We start from the raw sequence: 20,989 nt of genomic DNA on the forward strand, positions 1-20,989 counted from the left end.
GAGACCAATCAGAATAAGAGCCTGTAGAAAAACTCTTGTTGTATCTATATTAAACACAACTTCTCCTTTTTCTGCAAACTAAAACTGTTTGATTATCTGAGGATCAGAGTGCAGCAGGCTGGATGTGACGATGGGGCACTCTTTGCTCTGCATGATGGGCTTTTTCTGTAAGTACACGTCTGACATTGTTTGAATGGCAGCGATTAAAGAAAATGTTTCTGATCTGTGAGAATTACAGTGAGTCACTGCTTTAACCTGTTTACCTGAGAGCTGGAACAAAGCAGACTTGTGATTCTTATAGTGTTTAAATGTTTGATACACTGCTGCTTTTTGCATCACTTATAGTTACACACTGTGTTACAACAGTTTGGATTTTTATGATTATTTTATTTTATTGTCAAACAGATTACTGGTTATTACTGTTCATCTTTAAGAAAGTCTTACTTTATATTGTTTTTGATCTTATCAGTTGTATAATGTCTGATGAGGTTTTATTCATTATTTTAGTGCTCAGTACTGTCATCTGTGGAAATGCTGAAGGTAAGAAATGATCTTTTTCTTCCTGTTCATATATGTAGCTGTTATCTCCTATAATGTGCTCAATAATATCCTCCCTGTGTTTACATGTTATCTTCTGCACAGACTCAATGCTTCTATTCAGCCTGTGCAGTTAAACATAAATGGCTTCAGTAAGCGCTCCATGTGGAGACTGTGGCGTTCTTCAGAGCTTTTACTGATGTACCATTTGTACCACTTTCAGTCTGTAAAACTGTAACAACAAAACAGAGCAGGTACATTTAATCTCAGTGTAGATGCACAAATGTCACATGACCAATGCAAGATCATAACATTAACAATAAATGGACAAAGCCTGTCAAGTGACGTAAATACAAATACCACATGCTGACATGTTTTATGCTAACAGGCAAAACAAAGCACTAACAGTTAGCTTACAGTAGTAATGTAACAAACTTCACAGACCCACAAGAAGGACAGAGCACTAATATGTAGAAACAATCCATCATCTCCCCAAACTTACACTTTATCCCATCTCAAGAGCAGCAGATGCAGAACTATCACAGACACGGAGCTCTAGCCATTATTACTTGGCACTTCCGCTATTTAACCACTAGATGGCGGACTTTCACATTAACAGACCAGGAAGAAGTGTATTTGCTGAGCAATACTGCAGAATCATTTACTTACGAGATGAATAAATGTGACCCGTCATATAACAAACTTGAAACAAACTATATTTCAGGAATAACCTGAGGGACAAAATATTGTATATGATACAGCTCACACTCCACTGCATTTTAAAATACTAAAATGATCATATCAAGAGTGCAACCATGTGAGCAGATGTTTCACTCAGCTGCTATGCTTTACATTTACTAGAGTTTGTTTCCTTGAAACTGACTGATTTCCTTTTCATGCGTGTTTATTAGTTAATGCTAACAGATCACAGTTATGATTCACAAGATTGCACTTCTGCTGTGACAGATCCACAAGTGAATTTGGAGAGTTTTCTATAAGTAGAGGGTTCATAAACCCTGCGCTCAGGCTTACAGGCTCAGGCTTTTTCTCACGCTTAGAACAAACCACCAGGTGGCGTATTACTCACTCATTTAAGTGACGTTATTCTGCTGGTGGTGGTTATGTCAATAGAAACCAGGCTCACCTGCTCCCAGACATTTCAAACTATTTACAAAACAATCAGCTGTTCTGCATTCAATAAGATGCCACAAATTATTTGTGCCACTCCAAAAAAATAACTTCTGTCCACTATAAAGGAGAACATCACGGCCTGATACCTGCAGGTCTGACAGCAGCAGGTGTGTCACTCCTGTTTTCTACCTGGAGACAGCAGTCGCCTTATTGTTCTCACACACAACACAAAACTATCCACAACACTACACACTAACTACACAAGACAACACTATCTACATGCTCCAAACACGCTAAACGTCACAAATCTCTCACATCTTATAACTCTCTCTCTCTCTCCCTTTTTTCTGCTCTTTCTCTTTCTTTCTCTTTCTCTCTCTGTCACTCCTAAAACTTCCCCCTCTTCCTAAACAATCACATGTCATATTGCCATATCAATTTGTCATTGGTCGACATTGTACATTTTCCCACCAACAGGAACGGGCTGTTTTTTTGTTTTGTTTATTTTTTGCTCATAAGCACAGAGTGCTTGCTAGCGCTGTCCTTAGACAGTAAATGTGACGAAAGTATTCAGGAAAAAAACACAGCATATATATTGTTTATCATGACTCTGGTTTTACGTGGCCTATCAACACAATTTAAAAACTGGTATATATCACCTTCTTGCTTTGGCATCTTGAAGTGGTCATGTGATTGGCTTACCACGACTACTTTATTCTTCCGCAGTCAAACAGCAGCACTCATGCAATTGTTTTGCCACCTGAGCTTCAGGTGTTGTGGCAAAAAGTGATTGCTGTCTATGGGAGAGCGCAGCTGCTTACGTAGACAGCTACTTGCGTGCAACTGATATAAGATGCCGTAAGCTGAAGACAGCTTCAACCGTCTGTCTGTTACGTCGTTACTTATAATGCCGTTATTGCCATCACTGCTCACATTTGCAGTAGGAAAGAAAACCGCAGCTGGAACATCTGTGTGGCAGATGTTGTGGGTTTCTTCTTCTTCCACCAAAAGGATCACAATAACAACCTCATATTTTTCTAACTTACAAAACTTAAAATCAAGGCCACTCTGAAAGCTGACACCACACCAGCAGGGGGCAGTGTAACTCTGACCTCTGATGGACTGTGCAGACAGAATCTGATTTCAGAAAAAACCCATCTGACAATGAGATCATCTCTTTGAGCTCTAAGTGCAATCTCTATATCTGATAGAGACGTCTACACCTGCAGAGGAAGGAGAAGAAACACAAATTAAAAGCGAATCATTCGTCATTCAGGAAACTGATGAGTTTAGATATTTTTTCCAAGTTTAAAATGGCCTTCTCCGAATTATGGAGTGAATCACTGTTCAAACCAGTACTTAGAAAACTAAATATGTCAAATTAATAATTTTTAGGCTCAGTGCGTCCTCAATGAAAACAAAACTTGTTTTTCAAGTCAAATTGTCACTAGAATACAAAATTATGATTCCCATTAACAATAGCAATAAAACCAGGACAAATATTTATAATGATTTTAGATTTCTATAATTCTGTTTATGTTATATTATTTTATTATTTTATTTTATTTTGTTTCTACCAGAGGGTGCTGTGACACCATCAGCGTCTCTATTTCCCAAGGCCTTGTATCAAAACGAGCTTCATGTACTGACTGTGTATTAGCATAAATCTGTGCATAAATCTATCCAGTGAACATTTTATGCACTAATCATTATGTTTTAATGATTGGACACTAATTTAAAAACTTAAGTTATTTGTACTTTAACAACTGCTGGCTGTTTTGTTGTGACTCTACTCTAATGTCGTGAATTTTTATGTTTCTCTTTTCCTAACTGGATCATTGTTATGTGACCAGTTCCCATTAAGCCCACTGTGACTGTGGAGCCATTCTGGCCTCAGATATACAGCGGTGAGACAGTCACTGTCAGATGTGAGATTCATGGAGGTGAAGCAGCTCAGTGGACGTATGAATGGAGACCAGACAAGTTAAACACACCTCCAACATCTAATGAACACAAAATTACAGTTACTGAGTCTGACAGTGGAGAATACAGCTGCTTAGGTGGAAGAAACTCCTCCTGGACAGAGTCGAGTGATGTCATCACATTGAGAGTAATAGGTAAGTTGGACACATTTCTCTCATTTTAATTCCAAAAAGATTGCAAAAATAATTTCCACAGTACTGTGCGTTTCTTTTTTTAGTTTGATATCTAAAGTCATGCACAACAGCTTTTAATGTTATTATGTTAATATTAAGTAATCACTCAGGGTAAAAACGAGAAAACAAATTGTTTCTTACATGAAAAAAATAAATGCAAATGTAATTGTCCCAGTTTCTTCATGTCTGTAGCTGCAAACACACAGTTTTCACCACTATTTCAAAATTGAATGAGAGCTGACATCCTGCAGCTAAACTCTCTCCTCGGCTGAACATTTGCTGCCATCAGCTTCTTCTCTGCTGGAAAGTTTCAAGACAATAACAACAAAATAGAATTCAAAAAAATAGAAAATAGAAAACAAATGAAGCAATTTGTTTATCTTATCACAAAATAATTTATTTCGTGATAAGATAAAGACATGTGATCATTTAAAGACACAGACACTCGTTTACATGTTTTTATTTCTTCGCACACAGATGACTGAAACAGTCTCTTTACTGGCTTTGGAAAAAATCAGTTGAATAACTGCAGACCGTACAGAACTCAACTATATTACTGTTTTGTCCTCTGTAATGGGCTGAGCCCTGACATGAAATCACAACCAGTCACAGAAACAACTTTTCTATATGGAACCAATGTTTTGATAACTCCACAGATTTATAAACACAACTTTAAGAGCAAAACACAGAGAGCTGTCTACACAAAGAGAGAACACCAACAGTTAACTCTCTTTGTGGAACAGAAAACTCAGTTTCCCTCATTTCAGGATTATTTGTATGTTTGTTTTCATTCACTCTGGTAGATTCTAAATATCATCAAATTACCTGTGTGTGTTTTTTTAAACAAACCTCCTGAAAGTTGATTTTCAAGGGAAATTGTCACCAGGATGCAAAATTATGACTACCATTAACAAGAGCAAAAACAAAAACCCAGGACAGCTTTAATGATGATTTGATATTTGTATAATTCTGCTATTGATTTTCAAGTCAAACTCACAAGTCAATCTCCTAATCATATATTTTTTATTTAAACAGCTCCTCCTGAGCCTACTGTGACCCTGCAGCCATCCGGGACTCAGATATACAGCGGTGTGATATACAGCCGTGAGACAGTCACTGTCAGATGTGAGATTCATGGAGGTGAAGGAGCTCATTGGACGTATGAATGGAGAGCAGCCAAGTTAAACACACCTCCAACATCCAGAGAATACACAATCAGCAGAGCTACTGAGTCTGATGGTGGAAGATACAGCTGCCGGGGCAAAAGAGACTCGTCCTGGACGGAGTGGAGTGACAACATCACATTGACTGTATTATGTAAGTGGGATTCACTCATTTAAATTTATTTTGCACAATGTTTCATCAAAGAACACAACAAAATACTTTGTCTTTCAACAAACCTCAAGCTTTTGGTTTTTATTTGAATATCTAAATATTAAATCTGATGTACAACAGCTTTTAATGTAATTATAATAATACACAGCAATCACTCACAGTGAAACATCTGGAGATAAAAACATATAGTAAATTACCTGATTTAATTCATCCATCCATCCATCCATCCATCTTCAACCGCTTATCCGAGGCTGGGTCGCGGGGGCAGCAGCCTAAGCAAAGAGGCCCAGACCTCCCTCTCCCCAGCCACCTCCTCCAGCTTATCCGGGGGAATACCAAGGCGTTCCCAGGCCAGCCGAGAGATATAATCTCTCCAGCGTGTCCTGGGTCTTCCCCGGGGCCTCCTCCCGGTGGGACATGCCTGGAACACCTCACCCAGGAGGCGCCCAGGGGGCATCCTTGTCAGATGCCCGAACCACCTCAGCTGACTCCTTTCGATGTGGAGCAGCAGCGGCTCTACTCTGAGCCCCTCCCGGATGGCCGAACTTCTCACCCTATCTCTAAGGGAGAGGCCAGCCACCCTTCGGAGGAAGCTCATTTCCGCCGCTTGTATCCACGATCTCGTTCTTTCGGTCACTACCCACAGCTCGTGGCCATAGGTGAGGGTAGGGACGTAGATCGACCGGTAAATTGAGAGCTTCGCTTTTACACTCAGCTCCCTCTTCACCACGACGAACCGGTGCAGCGTCCGCATTACAGCAGCTGCAGCCCCAATCCGTCTGTCAATCTCCGGCTCCCTTCTCCCATCACTCGCGAACAAGACCCCGAGATACTTGAACTCCTCCACTTGGGGCAGGAACTCATCCCCGACCCGGAGAGGGCACTCCACCCTTTTCCGGCTGAGAACCATGGCCTCAGATTTGGAGGTGCTGATCCTCATTCCCGCTGCTTCACACTCGGCTGCGAACCGTTCCAGTGCGAGCTGGAGGCCCTCACCTGATGAAGCCAACAGAACCACATCATCCGCAAAAATCAGAGATGAGATTCTGAGGCCACCAAAGCGAAAGCCCTCCGCCACTTGGCTGCGCCTAGAAATCCTGTCCATAAAAATTATAAACAGAACCGGAGACAAAGGGCAGCCCTGGCGGAGCCCATCACCCACCGGGAACGAGTCCGACTTATTGCCGGCAATGCGAACCAAGCTCCTGCAACGGTTGTATAGGGATCGAATGGCCCGTAGCAATGGGCCAGACACCCCATACTCCCGCAGCACCTCCCACAGCACACCCCGAGGGACACGGTCGAATGCCTTCTCCAAGTCCACAAAACACATGTAGACTGGTTGGGCAAACTCCCATGCGCCCTCAAGTACCCTCGAGAGGATAAAGAGCTGGTCCAGTGTTCCGCGACCAGGACGAAAACCGCATTGTTCCTCCTGTATCCGAGGTTCGACTAGCGGGCGAACTCTCCTTTCCAGCACCCTGGCATAGACTTTCCCAGGGAGGCTGAGGAGTGTGATCCCCCTGTAGTTGGAACACACCCTCCGGTCCCCCTTCTTAAAGATGGGGACCACCACCCCGGTCTGCCAGTCCACAGGTACTGCCCCTGATCTCCACGCAACATTGCAAAGGCGTGTCAACCAGGACAGCCCTACAACGTCCAGAGCCTTCAGGAACTCGGGGCGGACCTCGTCAACACCAGGGGCTCTGCCACCAAGGAGTTGTTTAACTGCCTCAGTGACCTCGCCCCCGGAAATTGGCGGGTCATTCCCCTCATCCCCAGACTCTGCTTCCTCCTCGGAAGACGTGTCAGTGGGATTAAGGAGGTCCTCGAAGTATTCCTTCCACCGCCCGACAATTTTCGACAGGCAGTCCGAAAGTCTTTTTCCATGGCCTCTCCGAACTCCTCCCACACCCGAGTTTTTGCTTCAGCCACTGCCCGAGCCGCATTCCGCTTGGCCTGTCGATACCTGTCAGCTGCCTCCGGAGTCCCACAGGCTAACCAAGCCAGATAGGACTCCTTCTTCAGCCTGGTGGCTCCCTTCACCTCTGGTGTCCACCATTTGGTTCGGGGATTACCACCACGGCAGGCACCAACCACCCTGCGGCCGCAGCTCAATGCAGCAGCTTCGGCAATGGAGACGCTGAACATGGTCCATTCGGACTCGATGTCCCCAGTCTCCCTCGGAATGCTGTTGAAGCTCTACCGGAGGTGTGCGTTGAAGATCTCGCGGACTGGGGCCTCTGCTAGACGTTCCCAGCACACCCTCACTACGCGTTTAGGTGTACCAGGTCTGTCCAGTGTCCTCCCCCGCCACCTGATCCAACTCACCACCAGGTGGTGATCAGTTGACAGCTCAGCCCCTCTCTTTACCCGAGTGTCCAGAACATATGGTCGCAGGTCTGGTGATACGATTACAAAATCGATCATCGACCTACGGCCTAGAGCGTCCTGGTGCCACGTGCACTTATGGACACTCTTATGTTCGAACAGGGTGTTCGTTATGGACAAACTGTGATTAGCACAGAAGTCCAATAACAAAGCACCGCTCGGGTTCAGATCAGGGAGGCCGTTCCTCCCAATCACGCCCCTCCAGGTCTTGCTGTCGTTACCCACGTGAGCATTGAAGTCTCCCAGCAGGACAACAGAGTCTCCAGGTGGAGCACCTTCCAGCACCCCCCCCCCCCCCCCCAGGGACTCTAAGAAGGCTGGGTACTCTGAACTGCCACTCGGCGCATAAGCGCAGATGACAGTCAGGACCCGTTCCCCGACCCTAAGGCGCAGGGAACAAACCCTCTCGTCCACCGGGAAAAACCCCAACGTACCGGCAGCAAGCCGAGGGGATATTAGAATACCCACCCCAGCCCGCCGCCTCTCACCAGGGGCAACTCCAGACTGAGACAGAGTCCAGCCCCTCTCCAGGAGACTAGTTCCAGAGCCCAAGCCATGCGTAGAGGTGAGCCCAACTATATCTAGCCGGTACCTCTCAACCTCACGCACTAACTCAGGCTCCTTCCCCACCAGAGAGGTGACATTCCATGTCCCTATTGCCAGTGTTGGCAGCCGGGGGTCAGTCCGCCAGGGCCTCTGCTCCTGGCCGCCACCCGACACACAATGCACCCGACCCCTATGGCGCCTCCTGCGGGTGGTGGGCCTGCGGGAGGATGGGCCCATGTCTCCTCTTCGGGCTGTGCCCGGCCGGGCCCCATGGACTAAGGCCCGGCCACCAGGCGCTCGCCCTCGAGCACCCTCCCCAGGCCTGGCTCCAGGGCGGGGCCCCGGTAACCCTATCCCGGGCAGGGTAAACTGTTCCCTCGATGTCCTTTTCATAAGGGTCTTCTGAATCGCTTTTTGTCTGGTCCCTCACCCAGGACCAATTTGCCATGGGAGACCCTACCAGGGGGCAAAAGCCCCCAGACAACATAGCCCCCGGGATCCCTGGGACACACAAACCCCTCCACCACGATAAGGTAGCGATTCAAGGAGGAGTGATTTAATTCATTTAATAATTTTTTTTTTAATTGTCACGATCCTGGGTCTTTTGACCCAGTGTTCAGTGGGTTTTCTAAGTTCATTTGGTTATTAGTTTCCCCTTGTGTTTTCAACCCCTGCGTTAAGTCTCCCTTGTCCTTATGTGTTTTGTGTCTGTATGTCTTTTGTTGTCAAGTTCACGTTGTCATGTCTGCGTTTCATTATGTTTCCTGTTTTATTTTGAAAAAGGTCCTATGTTCCTGTGTTTAGTGTGTTTAGTTTTGCACTTCCCCTTTGAGTCGTTATGCTCATGTTTCAGCTGTTCGTCCATGTGTTGCCACTTCTCCTGATCACCTCGTGTGTGTATTTAAGTCCTCAGTCTTCCTGATGTGTTCAGCGTTGCGTCCTCCCTCATATATGTCTGTGTGTTGTGTTTCCCATATCTACCAAGTTTATTTTGTACTGCCAAGGTTAGTTTAGTTTTTCCAGTGTTCAGCAATAAAGCTCCCATTTTGAGTTTCAGCCTGGCCTCTACGTTTGAGTCTGCATTGTGGGTCCTTTCATGCCTCCCTCCATACAGACCGTGACATTTATTGTTGATTTTCAAGTGAAATTATCCATCTGTTAATGATATATTTTTGTTTGACCAGCTCCTTCTAAGCCCACTGTGATCCTGCAGCCATCCTGGACTCAGATATACAGCGGTGAGACAGTCACTGTCAGATGTGAGATTCAGGGAGGTGAAGGAGCTCAGTGGACGTATGAATGGAGAGCAGCCAAGTTAGTTTTGTTGAGCCCACGTGCTTGTTGTTGTAAACAGTTTCCTGTGACATGTTTACATTCCCGATTATCTTTTTAAAAGTTTGTATGAATTGACTGGTTCAGAAAAATTTGGACTTGGACTATAAAATTACAAACAGATTTTGGCAAAACTACTGTTGTGTTCAGCACAATAGAGTCAGTCTGATCCTGCTCTCCTTATATGTCCTTAGTATTGGACATGTAATGGAGACACATGGTGCATCTTCTTATTTTGCATATGCTGATGACACAAAGATATGCTGTACTTAGACCATGTGACCCTGGCATGTTGAGTTCTCTTAATGACTGATGACTTTGAGGCTCAAACTGAATGTGAGCTAATGTCCTCCAGCTAAACTCGGACAAAGCTTTAAATGTTGTCACTGAATCTCCTCGACTGAACACATGCTGAACACATGCTGAACACATGCTGAACACATGCTGCCATCAGCTGCTGCTCTGCTGGAAAATTTCAAGGAAATAACAAAAAAAGTAGAATTTGAAGAAACCTACATTTCAGACTCATATGACATCAGAAATGCAGTCATGTATTTATCTCTTTAAGTAATAATCAACATGTCAGAACATTTTGTATTGCAAGTCATATTTACAACACGATGCAAAAATATTATTCCCATTAACAAGAGCAAAAAAGGCAGGACAGCGTTTGTATTTCTGTAAGCCTGCTCATGATTTATTTTTAACAGCTCCTCCTAAGCCCACTGTGACCCTGCAGTCATCCTGGACTCAGATATACAGCGGTGAGACAGTCACTGTCAGATGTGAGATTCAGGGAGGTGAAGGAGCTCAGTGGACATATCAATGGAGACGAGACCGGTCAAACATACGTGAAAAATCCAATGAATACACAATCAGCGGTGCTACTAAGTATGACAGTGGAGGATACAGCTGCATAGGAAGAAGGGGAAATTTCTACACACAGTGGAGTGACATCATCTCATTATCTGTATCATGTAAGTTGATCACATGACAGGATATTTTAATGTTAACTTATTTCACACATTTTATACAAAATAACAACAAAAGTAGTGTGAATTAATTTTTAATGTAACAGTAATCATTCACAAAAATATATATTCAGTAAATTTGATGAAAAATGAAAAACAGATGTAATGATCCCAGTTTCTTCACCTCAGTTGTTGCACATGTGGAGTTTTCATCACTGCAGCTCAGTGTCATGATGCAGATCTTTTCTTTTAGCATTTTTCTTTTTCTAATTCCTCAAACTTTCCATTTGACTACAATTTGGCCTCATTTTAGGAGAGACTGCTCTGCTACATTAGCCTTTCTCTAACTGCTCGTATGTTTACTCATAGCAGCAGTGTTTTTTTTTTAACTTTATTTATCTTTACACTTTCCAAATTAAACATCACGAGTTTTGGGCAAAATAAGAAATTAATTTTACTCTGAATGAAGATTATTTTCTGTAAAACTGAACTCAGATAAATGTTTTTACAAAGGTTTTGTGTAGTTTTGACTTTGTTGCTACATGAATACTTTGTATTTCACCATTTATGAAACAATAATCACTTCATGAGAGCAGAGCATTTTCCAGCTTTGAATCCATCACTAGAGGTTTAACAGCAAGAGCTAACTGACTGCTCATGGATTATATGTTCATAAATGTCTAAATATGTAAATATGAAGATGTAGAAATACATAAATTGTTGAATATAAAGATCAGTAAATTACCTGGTTTAATTTATTTATTAAAAAGTAACTTTTTGATTATTGATTTTGAAGTCAATTTATCATTGTTCTAATGATATATATTTTTTTATTTGAACAGCTCCTCCTAAGCCTGCTGTGTTCCTGCAATCCTCCTGGACTCAGATATACAGCGGTGAGACAGTCACTGTCAGATGTGAGATTCAAGGAGGTGAAGGAGCTCAGTGGACGTATGAATGGAGACGAAACAACCTGGACCATCCTCCAACATCCAGTGAATACAGAATCAGCAGTGCTACTAAGTCTGACAGTGGACGATACAGCTGCCGGGGTAAAAGAGGTTCCTCCTGGACAGAGTGGAGTGATATCACCAAATTAACTGTATCATGTAAGTTGGACATATTTCACCCTTTTTTATTTATATTGCACAAAGTCTCATCAAAAACACAACAAAATACTTTGTCTTTCAATCTTTCACACATTAATTTCTGTAAAACTGAACTGCACGTCTTTGGACTGCAGGAGGAAGCCTTTAGACCCACGCAGACACACGGGGGAACATACACACAGTGCACTTAAACAGCTCCTCCTGAGCAGTGTTGCCCCAGAAATGCTTTTTGGCATCGAAAAACAAAATTGCTGAATCCGACATCTCACACGATGAAAACTTTACCTGCTTATGATGAACTCTTTCTGAGCTTTATTAATCATTTGAGACAAAGTTATTTACAAACGTGTTGCTAAAGGTTTACAGAAAAACTTAAGATCACAGTTAAGTAAGCTTATGTTAGGAACAAAAGGACATCTCTTTGTTTGATGGAGATGAAAATTATGAACTTACAGCAGGCTGAATTCAAAGATACCTCACAAATCAAAGTGTAAAAATGATGTGGCTAATCCATTTCGCTGAAATGTCAGTGGAACAACTCCAAATGGTATTCAGTACGGCCGTCACATGCCGGCACTCAGACATTCAAAAGGTCGAATTTCTTGTAAGAAAACAACTTCAGATAATTTATATGTGATTCAAATTCATAACCTGTTTAACTTTTCTTTTGTTGTAGCCCTCTGCAGTTCCAAGAAACAACATTTAGGCTACGTCCGAAAATGCTCCGAGTCCACACTGGCGTTTTCAGTCATTTTCACAGAGTTGTGCGTCCACATTGAAACAGCCCAAAATGAAATGAACTTCCAAAACAGAGCTACCTAGATCACTTAAATTACACAATTGAAAGCATATGTGTATTGTTTGTGTATTTATACACAAGCACTCCTATATATTCAAATAATTTAAACAAAAATATTCATTTACCTGTTACTACCACACACCAAATCCGGTCGTTGGTACTTCCTGGCTTGTGTAGCCTCTACGTAACAAAAGCTCAACACTGCGCCCAGCATCCTGGAGACCTTCTGTTGTCTTTTGTACGTGTTTTGAAGTTCGTACGTGTTTTGAAGTTCGTACGTGCTTTGTCTGTAGGGGCCACCGTAAATATACTTTTACTTATTCACTCCACATAAAATGTAATAAATAAATCATAATACAAAAACCAACTATTCACATTTCAACTTTTAACTATTTAAATTCTCAGCTTTTTTCCTTTTAAACAAATTTAAAATGAAACAACACAAAACACTGCAAACCACAACACAATTAAATATAAATTAAAATATGAAAACAAAATGAAGATGCATATTCTCTGTCACATAGGCCTGCATGAATAAACTTTCTAAATCCTTTATCATCTGCAACCGAAAATAGTTGTGGATGATTACTATACCTTTCTAATGTGATGTTGTTGTCCCTGGCTCTTTCTCTGTCTCTCCCTCCTGCTCTGTTCCTGTGCTACTGAGAGTGTAACTACCGCCCTTCCCCCCTCTTCCCAGCGCAAACCACAAGGCTCGCCTGCGGAGCAAAGCGGAAAAAAAGTGCCTGAGAGAAAGAAAAAAACACGGCTCCCGGCTCGCGTCGTTCACGTCAAAGTTCCGGCTCTAAGAGTTTACAACATAGGACACATATTCAACAGGTCAATATTGATAGATACTTTATTGATCCCACAAAGGAAATTGTTGTGTTAGAGCAGCATGATAAAAAGTGAAAGTAGTAAAGTCTACTATAAACAACAAAGTTTCACAATAAAATAAAAGTGCCAATGGGGCCTGGTGTGGGGCCTTACACTATGAGACAGCGCATAAATTTTTATATTTACAGTAAAAAAAAAATGAATAAAATAAAGTTTGTTAAAAACAGTAAAAGTAAGGCTCATATTGTGTAAGACAGAAATGCAAATTGCATTAATAACTAATATGTTTGGGATTTTATGAAGGGTTATTATACAGCTTTATAGAAAATGGTTGGAATGATGTATTGAAGTGTTCTTTATGGCAGCGTGGTTGAATCAGTCAGAGGAGCTCTGGTGCCTCTGAAGTGGGGCCCCCCAGCAGACAACAGTAAAATAGACACACTTGTTACCACAGACTGGTAGAAAATCTCCTACATCTTGCTCCACACATTAAAGGATCTGAGCCTCCTTAGAAACTAAGATCTCAGGTTATTCAGAAGGATAACAGCCAACTGACAACTCTGGATTATATGTTCATAAATGTACAAATATGCAAATGTGAAGATGTAGAAATAAGTAAATAGTGGGATATTTGACTTTTAAAAGTATTTATGCAATGTAAAATCTGAGAAACTGAAGTTGTTTACATGATATTGTGTGTTTATGTGTTGATGTTCAGTCTCACAGTTTAGTTTTGTGCACATCTGGTTGTTTTCAGTCACTCTGCTGGTAGATTCTAAATATCAGTAAATTACCAGGTTTAATCTGTTTGTTTTTATTAAAGTTTTTTTTGTTGATTTTCAGTCAAATTGTCACTGGGATGAAAAAAATGTGATTACCACTAAAACCAGGAAAGCTTCAATTATCATTTTATATTTCTATAAGTCTGATGATGTTATTTTTTATGAACAGCTCCTCCTAAGCCCACTGTGACCCTGCAGCCATCCTGGACTCAGATATACAGAGGTACCACAGTCACTGTCAGATGTGAGATTCAGGGAGGTGAAGGAGCTCAGTGGACGTATGAATGGAGAGGAGGCCAGAAAAACATACGTGGAACATCCAGTGTATATACAATCAACAGTGTTAATGAGTCTGATGGTGGAGGATACAGCTGTCGGGCCACAAGAAGCTCTTCCTGGACAGAGTGGAGTGACAGCACCCCATTGAGAGTAATAAGTAAGTTGGACATATTTCATACATTTTGATTTATACTGCAGTGTTTCATCACCTCAACCAAACACGTTATCTTTCAACAGCACTGTAGGTTTATGTTGTTGGTTAGTATCAAAAGCAGTTTAAAATATTTTTTAATGTCATTATTAAATATTTAATAATCGCTCTGAAAAATATTTTGTTATTCTGATAGAAGAATTCACTCAAAACGTAATAATCCCAGTCTGTCCCATCTTGACCTCATGGCTGCACATGTGGAGTTTATCACTGCAGATCAGTTACTTCCTTTGTTTTTAGCATTTTTACATTAATTCCTCGACGTTTCAGGTTTGGCTACAATATAACCTCATTTTATTAGAGACTGTTCTGCTACATTACAGGTTCCACTTAGATTCTTTCATGTAATTGTTGTTCATGGAATCAATTAATTTTTTTCAAATAAATGAAAAATAAAGGTTGTGATGAGGTCATCATGTGAAACTGGTACAATTCAGTTCATGGAAAATCAGTCAGAGCCACAAGAACCTGTTTGTTATACAATAACTACAAGTGTGACACACTCCAATGTCCCAAATCAGCAACTGCACCAGTTTCACATGATGACCTCATCAGAACTTTTAGAAAACGTTTCTCGCACTGTAATTTCTTCCAGTCTTCTTAATCTGCTGTCAACTCATGAAAAATAATCTGTAACTTTTGGAATCTGAACAAAAGATGATAACTGTGCAAAGTAAATACTGCACACTTTGTAAAAAATGTTGTGTTACAGTTTGAAATTGTTATGTTGTGACTTTGTTTTAAAGTTTAAACTGTTTGTCTGTGAATCATTTGCTTTGCAGTGACTCTACTCTTATGTTATAAACAGCAGAGTTTTCATGTCTCTCTTCTCCTAACTGGATCATTCTTATGTGAACAGTTCCCACTAAGCCCACTGTGACCCTGCAGCCATCCTGGACTCAGATATACAGCGGTGAGACAGTCACTGTCAGATGTGAGATTCAGGGAGGTGCAGGAGCTCAGTGGACGTATGAATGGAGACGAGGCCAGGTAAACATACCTGAAACATCCAGTGAATACAGAACCACAGTTACTGAGTCTGACAGAGGAGGATACAGCTGCCGGGGCAGAAAGGACTATTTGTTAACAGAGTGGAGTGATATCATCAGACTGACTGTATCATGTAAGTTGATCACACAACAGGACATTTTAATGTTAATTTATTTTACACATTTCATACAAAAGTACAACAAAATATCAACAAAAGTAAACAAAGTTTTAATGGAGTTATAAACAGTAATCACTCAAAAGAAAAATATATTGAGTAAATCTGATGAAAATGAAATATAAACTGTAATGATCCCAGTTTCTTCACCTCAGTTGTTGCACATGTGGAGTTTTCATCACTGCAGCTCAGTGTCATGATGCAGTTCTTTTGTTTTAGCATTTTTCTTTTTCATATTCCTCAAAGTTTCCATTTGACTACAATTTGGCCTCATTTTAGGAGAGACTGCTCTGCTACATTAGCCTTTCTCTAACTGCTGGTATGTTTACTCATAGCAGTATTTATTTATTTTTTTACTTTATTTATCTTTACATTTTCCAAATTAAACATCTTGAATTTGGTGCAAAATAAGAATTTAATTTTATTCTGAATGAAGATTATTTTCTGTAAAACTGAACTCAGATAAAGATTTTTACAAAGGTTTTGTGTAGTTTTGACTTTGTTGCTACATGAATACTTTGTATTTCACCATTTATGAAACAATAATCACTTCATGAGAGCAGAGCATTTTCCAGCTTTGAATCCATCACTAGAGGTTTAACAGCATTGTTAGCAAACAAGAGCTAACTGATGACTCATGGATTATATGTTCCTAAATGTCTAAATATGTAAATATGAAGATGTAGAAATACGTAAATTGTTAAATATAAAGATCATTAAATTACCTGGTTTAATTTATTTATTTAAAAAAAAGAACCTTTTGATTTTCAAGCCAAATATCAGTCTGCTAATGATATATTTTTTTTTTTTGAACAGCTCCTCCTAAGCCCACTGTGACCCTGCAGCCATCCTGGACTCAGATATACAGCAGTGTGATATACAGAGGTGAGACAGTCACTGTCAGATGTGAGATTCAGGGAGGTGAAGGAGCTCAGTGGACGTATGAATGGAGACGAGGCCAGTCAAACATACCTGAAACATCCAATGAATACAGAATCAGCAGCGCTGCTGAGTCTGACAGTGGAGGATACAGCTGCCGGGGTAAAAGAAGTTCCTCCTGGACAAAGTGGAGTGATGTCACCAAATTAACTGTATTATGTAAGTTGGACATATTCAGTAGGTTTGATGAAAAATGAAATACAAATGTAATGATCCCAGTTTCTTCACCTCAGTTATTGCACATGTGGAGTTTTCATCACTGCAGCTCAGTGTCATGATGCAGTTCTTTTCTTTTAGCATTTAGCAAGTTTCGATTTGACTACAATTTGGCCTCATTTTAGGAGAGACTGCTCTGCTACGTTAGCCTTTCTCTAACTGCTGGTATGTTTACTCATAGCAGCAGTTTTGTTTTTTACTTTATTTATCTTTAATTTGCCAAATTAAACATAATGAATTTGGGGCAAAATAAGAATGTAATTTTTTTCCAGTCTAGTTTCGGTCAATATTTGACTATAAAAATTGTTTATACCATGTAAAATCTGAGAAACTGAAGTTGTTTACATGATATTGTGTGTTTATGTGTTGCTGTTCAGTCTCACAGTTTAGTTTTGTGCACACCTGGTTGTTTTCAGTCACTCTGCTGGCAGAGTCTAAATATCAGCAAATTACCAGGTTTAATCTGTTTGTTTTTATTAACATTTTTAATGTTGATTTTCAGTCAAATTGACACTGCGATGAAAAAAAAATGTGATTACCACGAACAAGAGCAATAAAACCAAGACAGCTTTAATGATCATTTCATATTTCTATAAGTTTGATGATGTTATATTTTTTATTTGAACAGCTCCTCCTAAGCCCACTGTGACCCTGCAGCCTCAGATATACAGCGGTGATACAGTCACTGTCAGATGTGAGATTCAGGGAGGTGAAGGAGCTCAGTGGACGTATGAATGGAGACAAGGCCAGGTAAACATACATGAAACGTCCAATGAATACAGAATCAACAGTGTTAATGAGTCTGATGGTGGAGGATACAGCTGCCGGTCCACAAGAAGCTCTTCCTGGACAGAGTGGAGTAATAGCACCCCATTGAGAGTAATAAGTAAGTTGGACATATTTCACATATTTTAATTTATACTGCACAATGTTTCATCAACTCAACCAAACACTTTATCTTTCAACAGCACTGTAGGTTTATTTTGTTGTTTCGGATAAAAAGCAGTTTAAAATATCTTTTAGTGTCATTATAAAGATATTTAATAATCACTCTGAAAAAGATTTTGTTAGTTTGATGAAAGAATTCAGTCCAAATGTAATAATCCCAATCTCTCCCATCTTGACCTCATGGCTGCACATGTGGAGTTTATCACTGCAGATCAGTTACTTCCTTTGTTTTTAGCATTTTTACATTAATTCCTCGACGTTTCAGGTTTGGCTACAATATAACCTCATTTTATTAGAGACTGTTCTGCTACATTACAGGTTACACTTAGATTCTTTCATGTAATTACTGTTAATGGCATTCAGTTATTTTAATTAATGAAAAATAAAGGTGTTCATGAGTGTCATAATATCTTTAATGATACGACAGCTAGAAGAACCTCCAGTGCAGAACAGATGCATTAGGGCATCAGTGGTTTAAGGTTCAGTTCATGAAAAATCTGTTAGAACCACTTGAAACCTGTTTGTTATACAATAACTACAAGTGTGACACACTCCAATGTCCCAAATCAGCAACTGCACCAGTTTCATCAGAACTTTTAGAAAACGTTTCTCGCACTATAATTTCTTCCAGTCTTCTTAATCTGCTGTCAACTCATGAAAAATAATCTGTAACTTTTGGAATCTGAACAAAAGATGATAACTGTGCAAAGTAAATACTGCAGACTTTGTAAAAAATGTTGTGTTACAGTTTGAAATTGTTATGATGTGACTTTGTTTTAAAGTTTAAACTGTTTGTCTGTGAATCATTTGCTTTGCAGTGACTCTACTCTTATGTTATAAAAAGCCATGTTTTTATGTTTCTCTTCTTCTAACTGGATCATTCTTATGTGAACAGTTCCCACTAAGCCCACTGTGACCCTGCAGCCATCCTGGACTCAGATATACAGCGGTGAGACAGTCACTGTCAGATGTGAGATTCAGGGACGTGAAGGAGCTCAGTGGACGTATGAATGGAGACAAAGCCAGAAAAATATACCTGAAACATCCAGTGAATACAGAATCACAGTTACTGAATCTGATGGTGAAGGATACAGCTGCCGGGGCAGAAGGGACTATTTGTTAACAGAGTGGAGTGATATCATCAGACTGACTGTATCATGTAAGTTTCATCCACATCATCTGCTATCAAAATAAGTGAAATCACTTGTTTTGCAGCTTTGTAGCGGTTTCTTTAGTGCTGTTAAGTAAAATATTTTTCTTTTATTCTGATAACAAAAAACTGTAAAAAGCAGCTTTTTATTCACAGTGAAGAGAACAAAACATATCAGAGTAACCTCTCTGCTGTGCAGCTCTAATACATGAAGTGCAGAACAAATGCTGAACCTGTTTCAGCTGCTCCACCACATCCACTAAGAACAGTAACATCCAATATTTTCTCTTCTGCATTCGTCTTATTTTTATTTTTTACCTGTTGCACCAACATATGATGCAGTTACTTCAGTTGTTTTTAACATGTTACCTCTTTTAAATTAATCTTAGAGGCTTTAGTTAAAGTGTCTGCTCTCATCAGAAACACACACTGCATCTTTTTCACTTAATGAACTCTGAACTGCAGACAACAATATGGCCTCATTTTATAGAGATTGACAGACCACGTGACTTTCACGCATTGCTTTGTGGGTACCCGTGGCAACAAAATCAAAACACTGCATCAAGCACTAGTATTTCCAGCACCAGTAATCGTTAATTCTGCGGTTTTAATCCCTACTTGCATTTTATTTTCCCCAAAAACAGTTATGTACAAAATGACAGACAACACGGCAGGTCCGTACAAAGACAGACTTGACGAAAAGGCAAAAAAAAAAAGGACAAGGAAAAAAAATCAAAGGAGTAAAAGGGTCAGACGCATACGAGCATACAGAGTGAAGTAAGGACGTTAGCGTGCTGCCCAACTTTCATCACGCACATTTTATTATTATATGGTCCTAAGTTTTAGTGCATACACTCACAAGATGTTTATTAACTTCAGCTCCCTGCAACAAGCCCAGGTCCAGTTTACTTTGGTGATTTGGACTATTCCATTTCACAGCTGTTGTTAAATTATTTTCCTCTATCTCCTGTACAGGCAAACGCAATCTATTTGTCGTTTCAGGTTGTAGTATTACACAACATTTTCGGATCTAATAGAAAAAAAATGAGTGTTTCGTAATTCATTCAATTTATTGTCTTTATTTATAACTGGCATTATTGTTTCATTCTATTATAGAATCTGACAAGAAAGATGCAAAATTGTAGTCCATCATGCTTTATTAGCTGCTTCGCTGACAAACAAATCAACAATGCAAAAAAAAAAAAAAAAACACAACATACTGGAAAACAGTTATTCATCACTTGATTGCTTCAATACAACCCTTGGGCACATTTATGCGGGACGTTTCGTGGCTGTTTTGATATCGCTCTCTCTCTTAACCGATCAAATCTCGCTATGATAGCAGCTTTAAACTCGGTATGACCAGGTTGATAGAAGGTGCCCAGTCTGGATCGCATTCCAGCATTTTGTAGACTGGTTTTCCTACAAAACACAACAAACATTAGCCCGCAAAGCCACAGTGAACAAAGCAGCGTAGCGCAACTAATTCAATTCAAATCAATATAAGGCTTATTTGTAACCTACATCAACAATTATGTTATGATAAATTACGTAATAACTACAACAGAAGACCTACCTTTGTGGAAATGCTTGGAGCAGACTAACATGTGAGCTGAAGTGTTCCTGGACGTTATATTTGGTCTTCGAATGGCTGCAATCCAGGCCATCTGTCGCCTCTTTGTTGCATCGGAAACATGGCTTGAACAATTTCTCTTCCACAACGTAATCCGATAAAAAACTATCTCTTTACCCGTCGGCTTCTCGTGGCTGTCATGCGTCACTATACGGCTAAGCTACTCACGCAGAGAAGACCGGCTGCTGCTGCCATCATCATCCATCATCATTTCTGCTACCCTGGCAGGGCTACGGGCCAGGACTCTCCTCTTCGGGTTCTTGGGGGATGTTGCTAGCTCCGGGTCCGATAACAGGCACCACACCCGCAGTAGATGCGCTGCTCGGTGTGAGGTCTTGCAGCAAGCTATCAAATACGGCGCATTTCTCGGCTTTTAAAAAAACGGTATGCTTCGCCAGGTGTTTCATCAGATTCGAGGTGTTACCTCCTTTGCACAGTATCACAGTATCACCTTAAAGCACTTGTTGCAGCCTGCTGAGTTTGCATCTTTTGCTGTGAAGTACAGCGAGACTTTTGACTGCT

The 20,989-nt window shown here is 40.6% G+C and overlaps 1 protein-coding gene across 1 annotated transcript in view; it reads left to right on the top strand.

The window, feature by feature from the left end:
• The window catches only part of LOC147335638 (basement membrane-specific heparan sulfate proteoglycan core protein-like), a 65,441-nt gene that overhangs the window by 20,936 nt on the left and 23,516 nt on the right, over positions 1–20,989 (top strand). The window contains exons 5-15 of the mRNA XM_086286103.1: positions 3,522–3,785; positions 4,860–5,141; positions 9,281–9,410; positions 9,623–9,632; positions 10,153–10,405; positions 11,242–11,508; positions 14,096–14,362; positions 15,276–15,539; positions 16,398–16,679; positions 17,365–17,622; positions 18,580–18,843. Of these exons, the coding sequence (XP_086142229.1) occupies positions 3,522–3,785; positions 4,860–5,141; positions 9,281–9,410; positions 9,623–9,632; positions 10,153–10,405; positions 11,242–11,508; positions 14,096–14,362; positions 15,276–15,539; positions 16,398–16,679; positions 17,365–17,622; positions 18,580–18,843 (2,541 nt within the window). The remainder of the gene's footprint in view (positions 1–3,521; positions 3,786–4,859; positions 5,142–9,280; positions 9,411–9,622; positions 9,633–10,152; positions 10,406–11,241; positions 11,509–14,095; positions 14,363–15,275; positions 15,540–16,397; positions 16,680–17,364; positions 17,623–18,579; positions 18,844–20,989) is intronic.

This window comes from Aulonocara sp. 'chitande type north' Nkhata Bay, linkage group LG3, assembly GCF_057382095.1.
Source record: "Aulonocara sp. 'chitande type north' Nkhata Bay isolate Kocher_YH1m ecotype deep benthic linkage group LG3, A_spYH_male_GT1.1, whole genome shotgun sequence".
NCBI classification, from domain to species: Eukaryota; Metazoa; Chordata; class Actinopteri; order Cichliformes; family Cichlidae; genus Aulonocara; species Aulonocara sp. 'chitande type north' Nkhata Bay.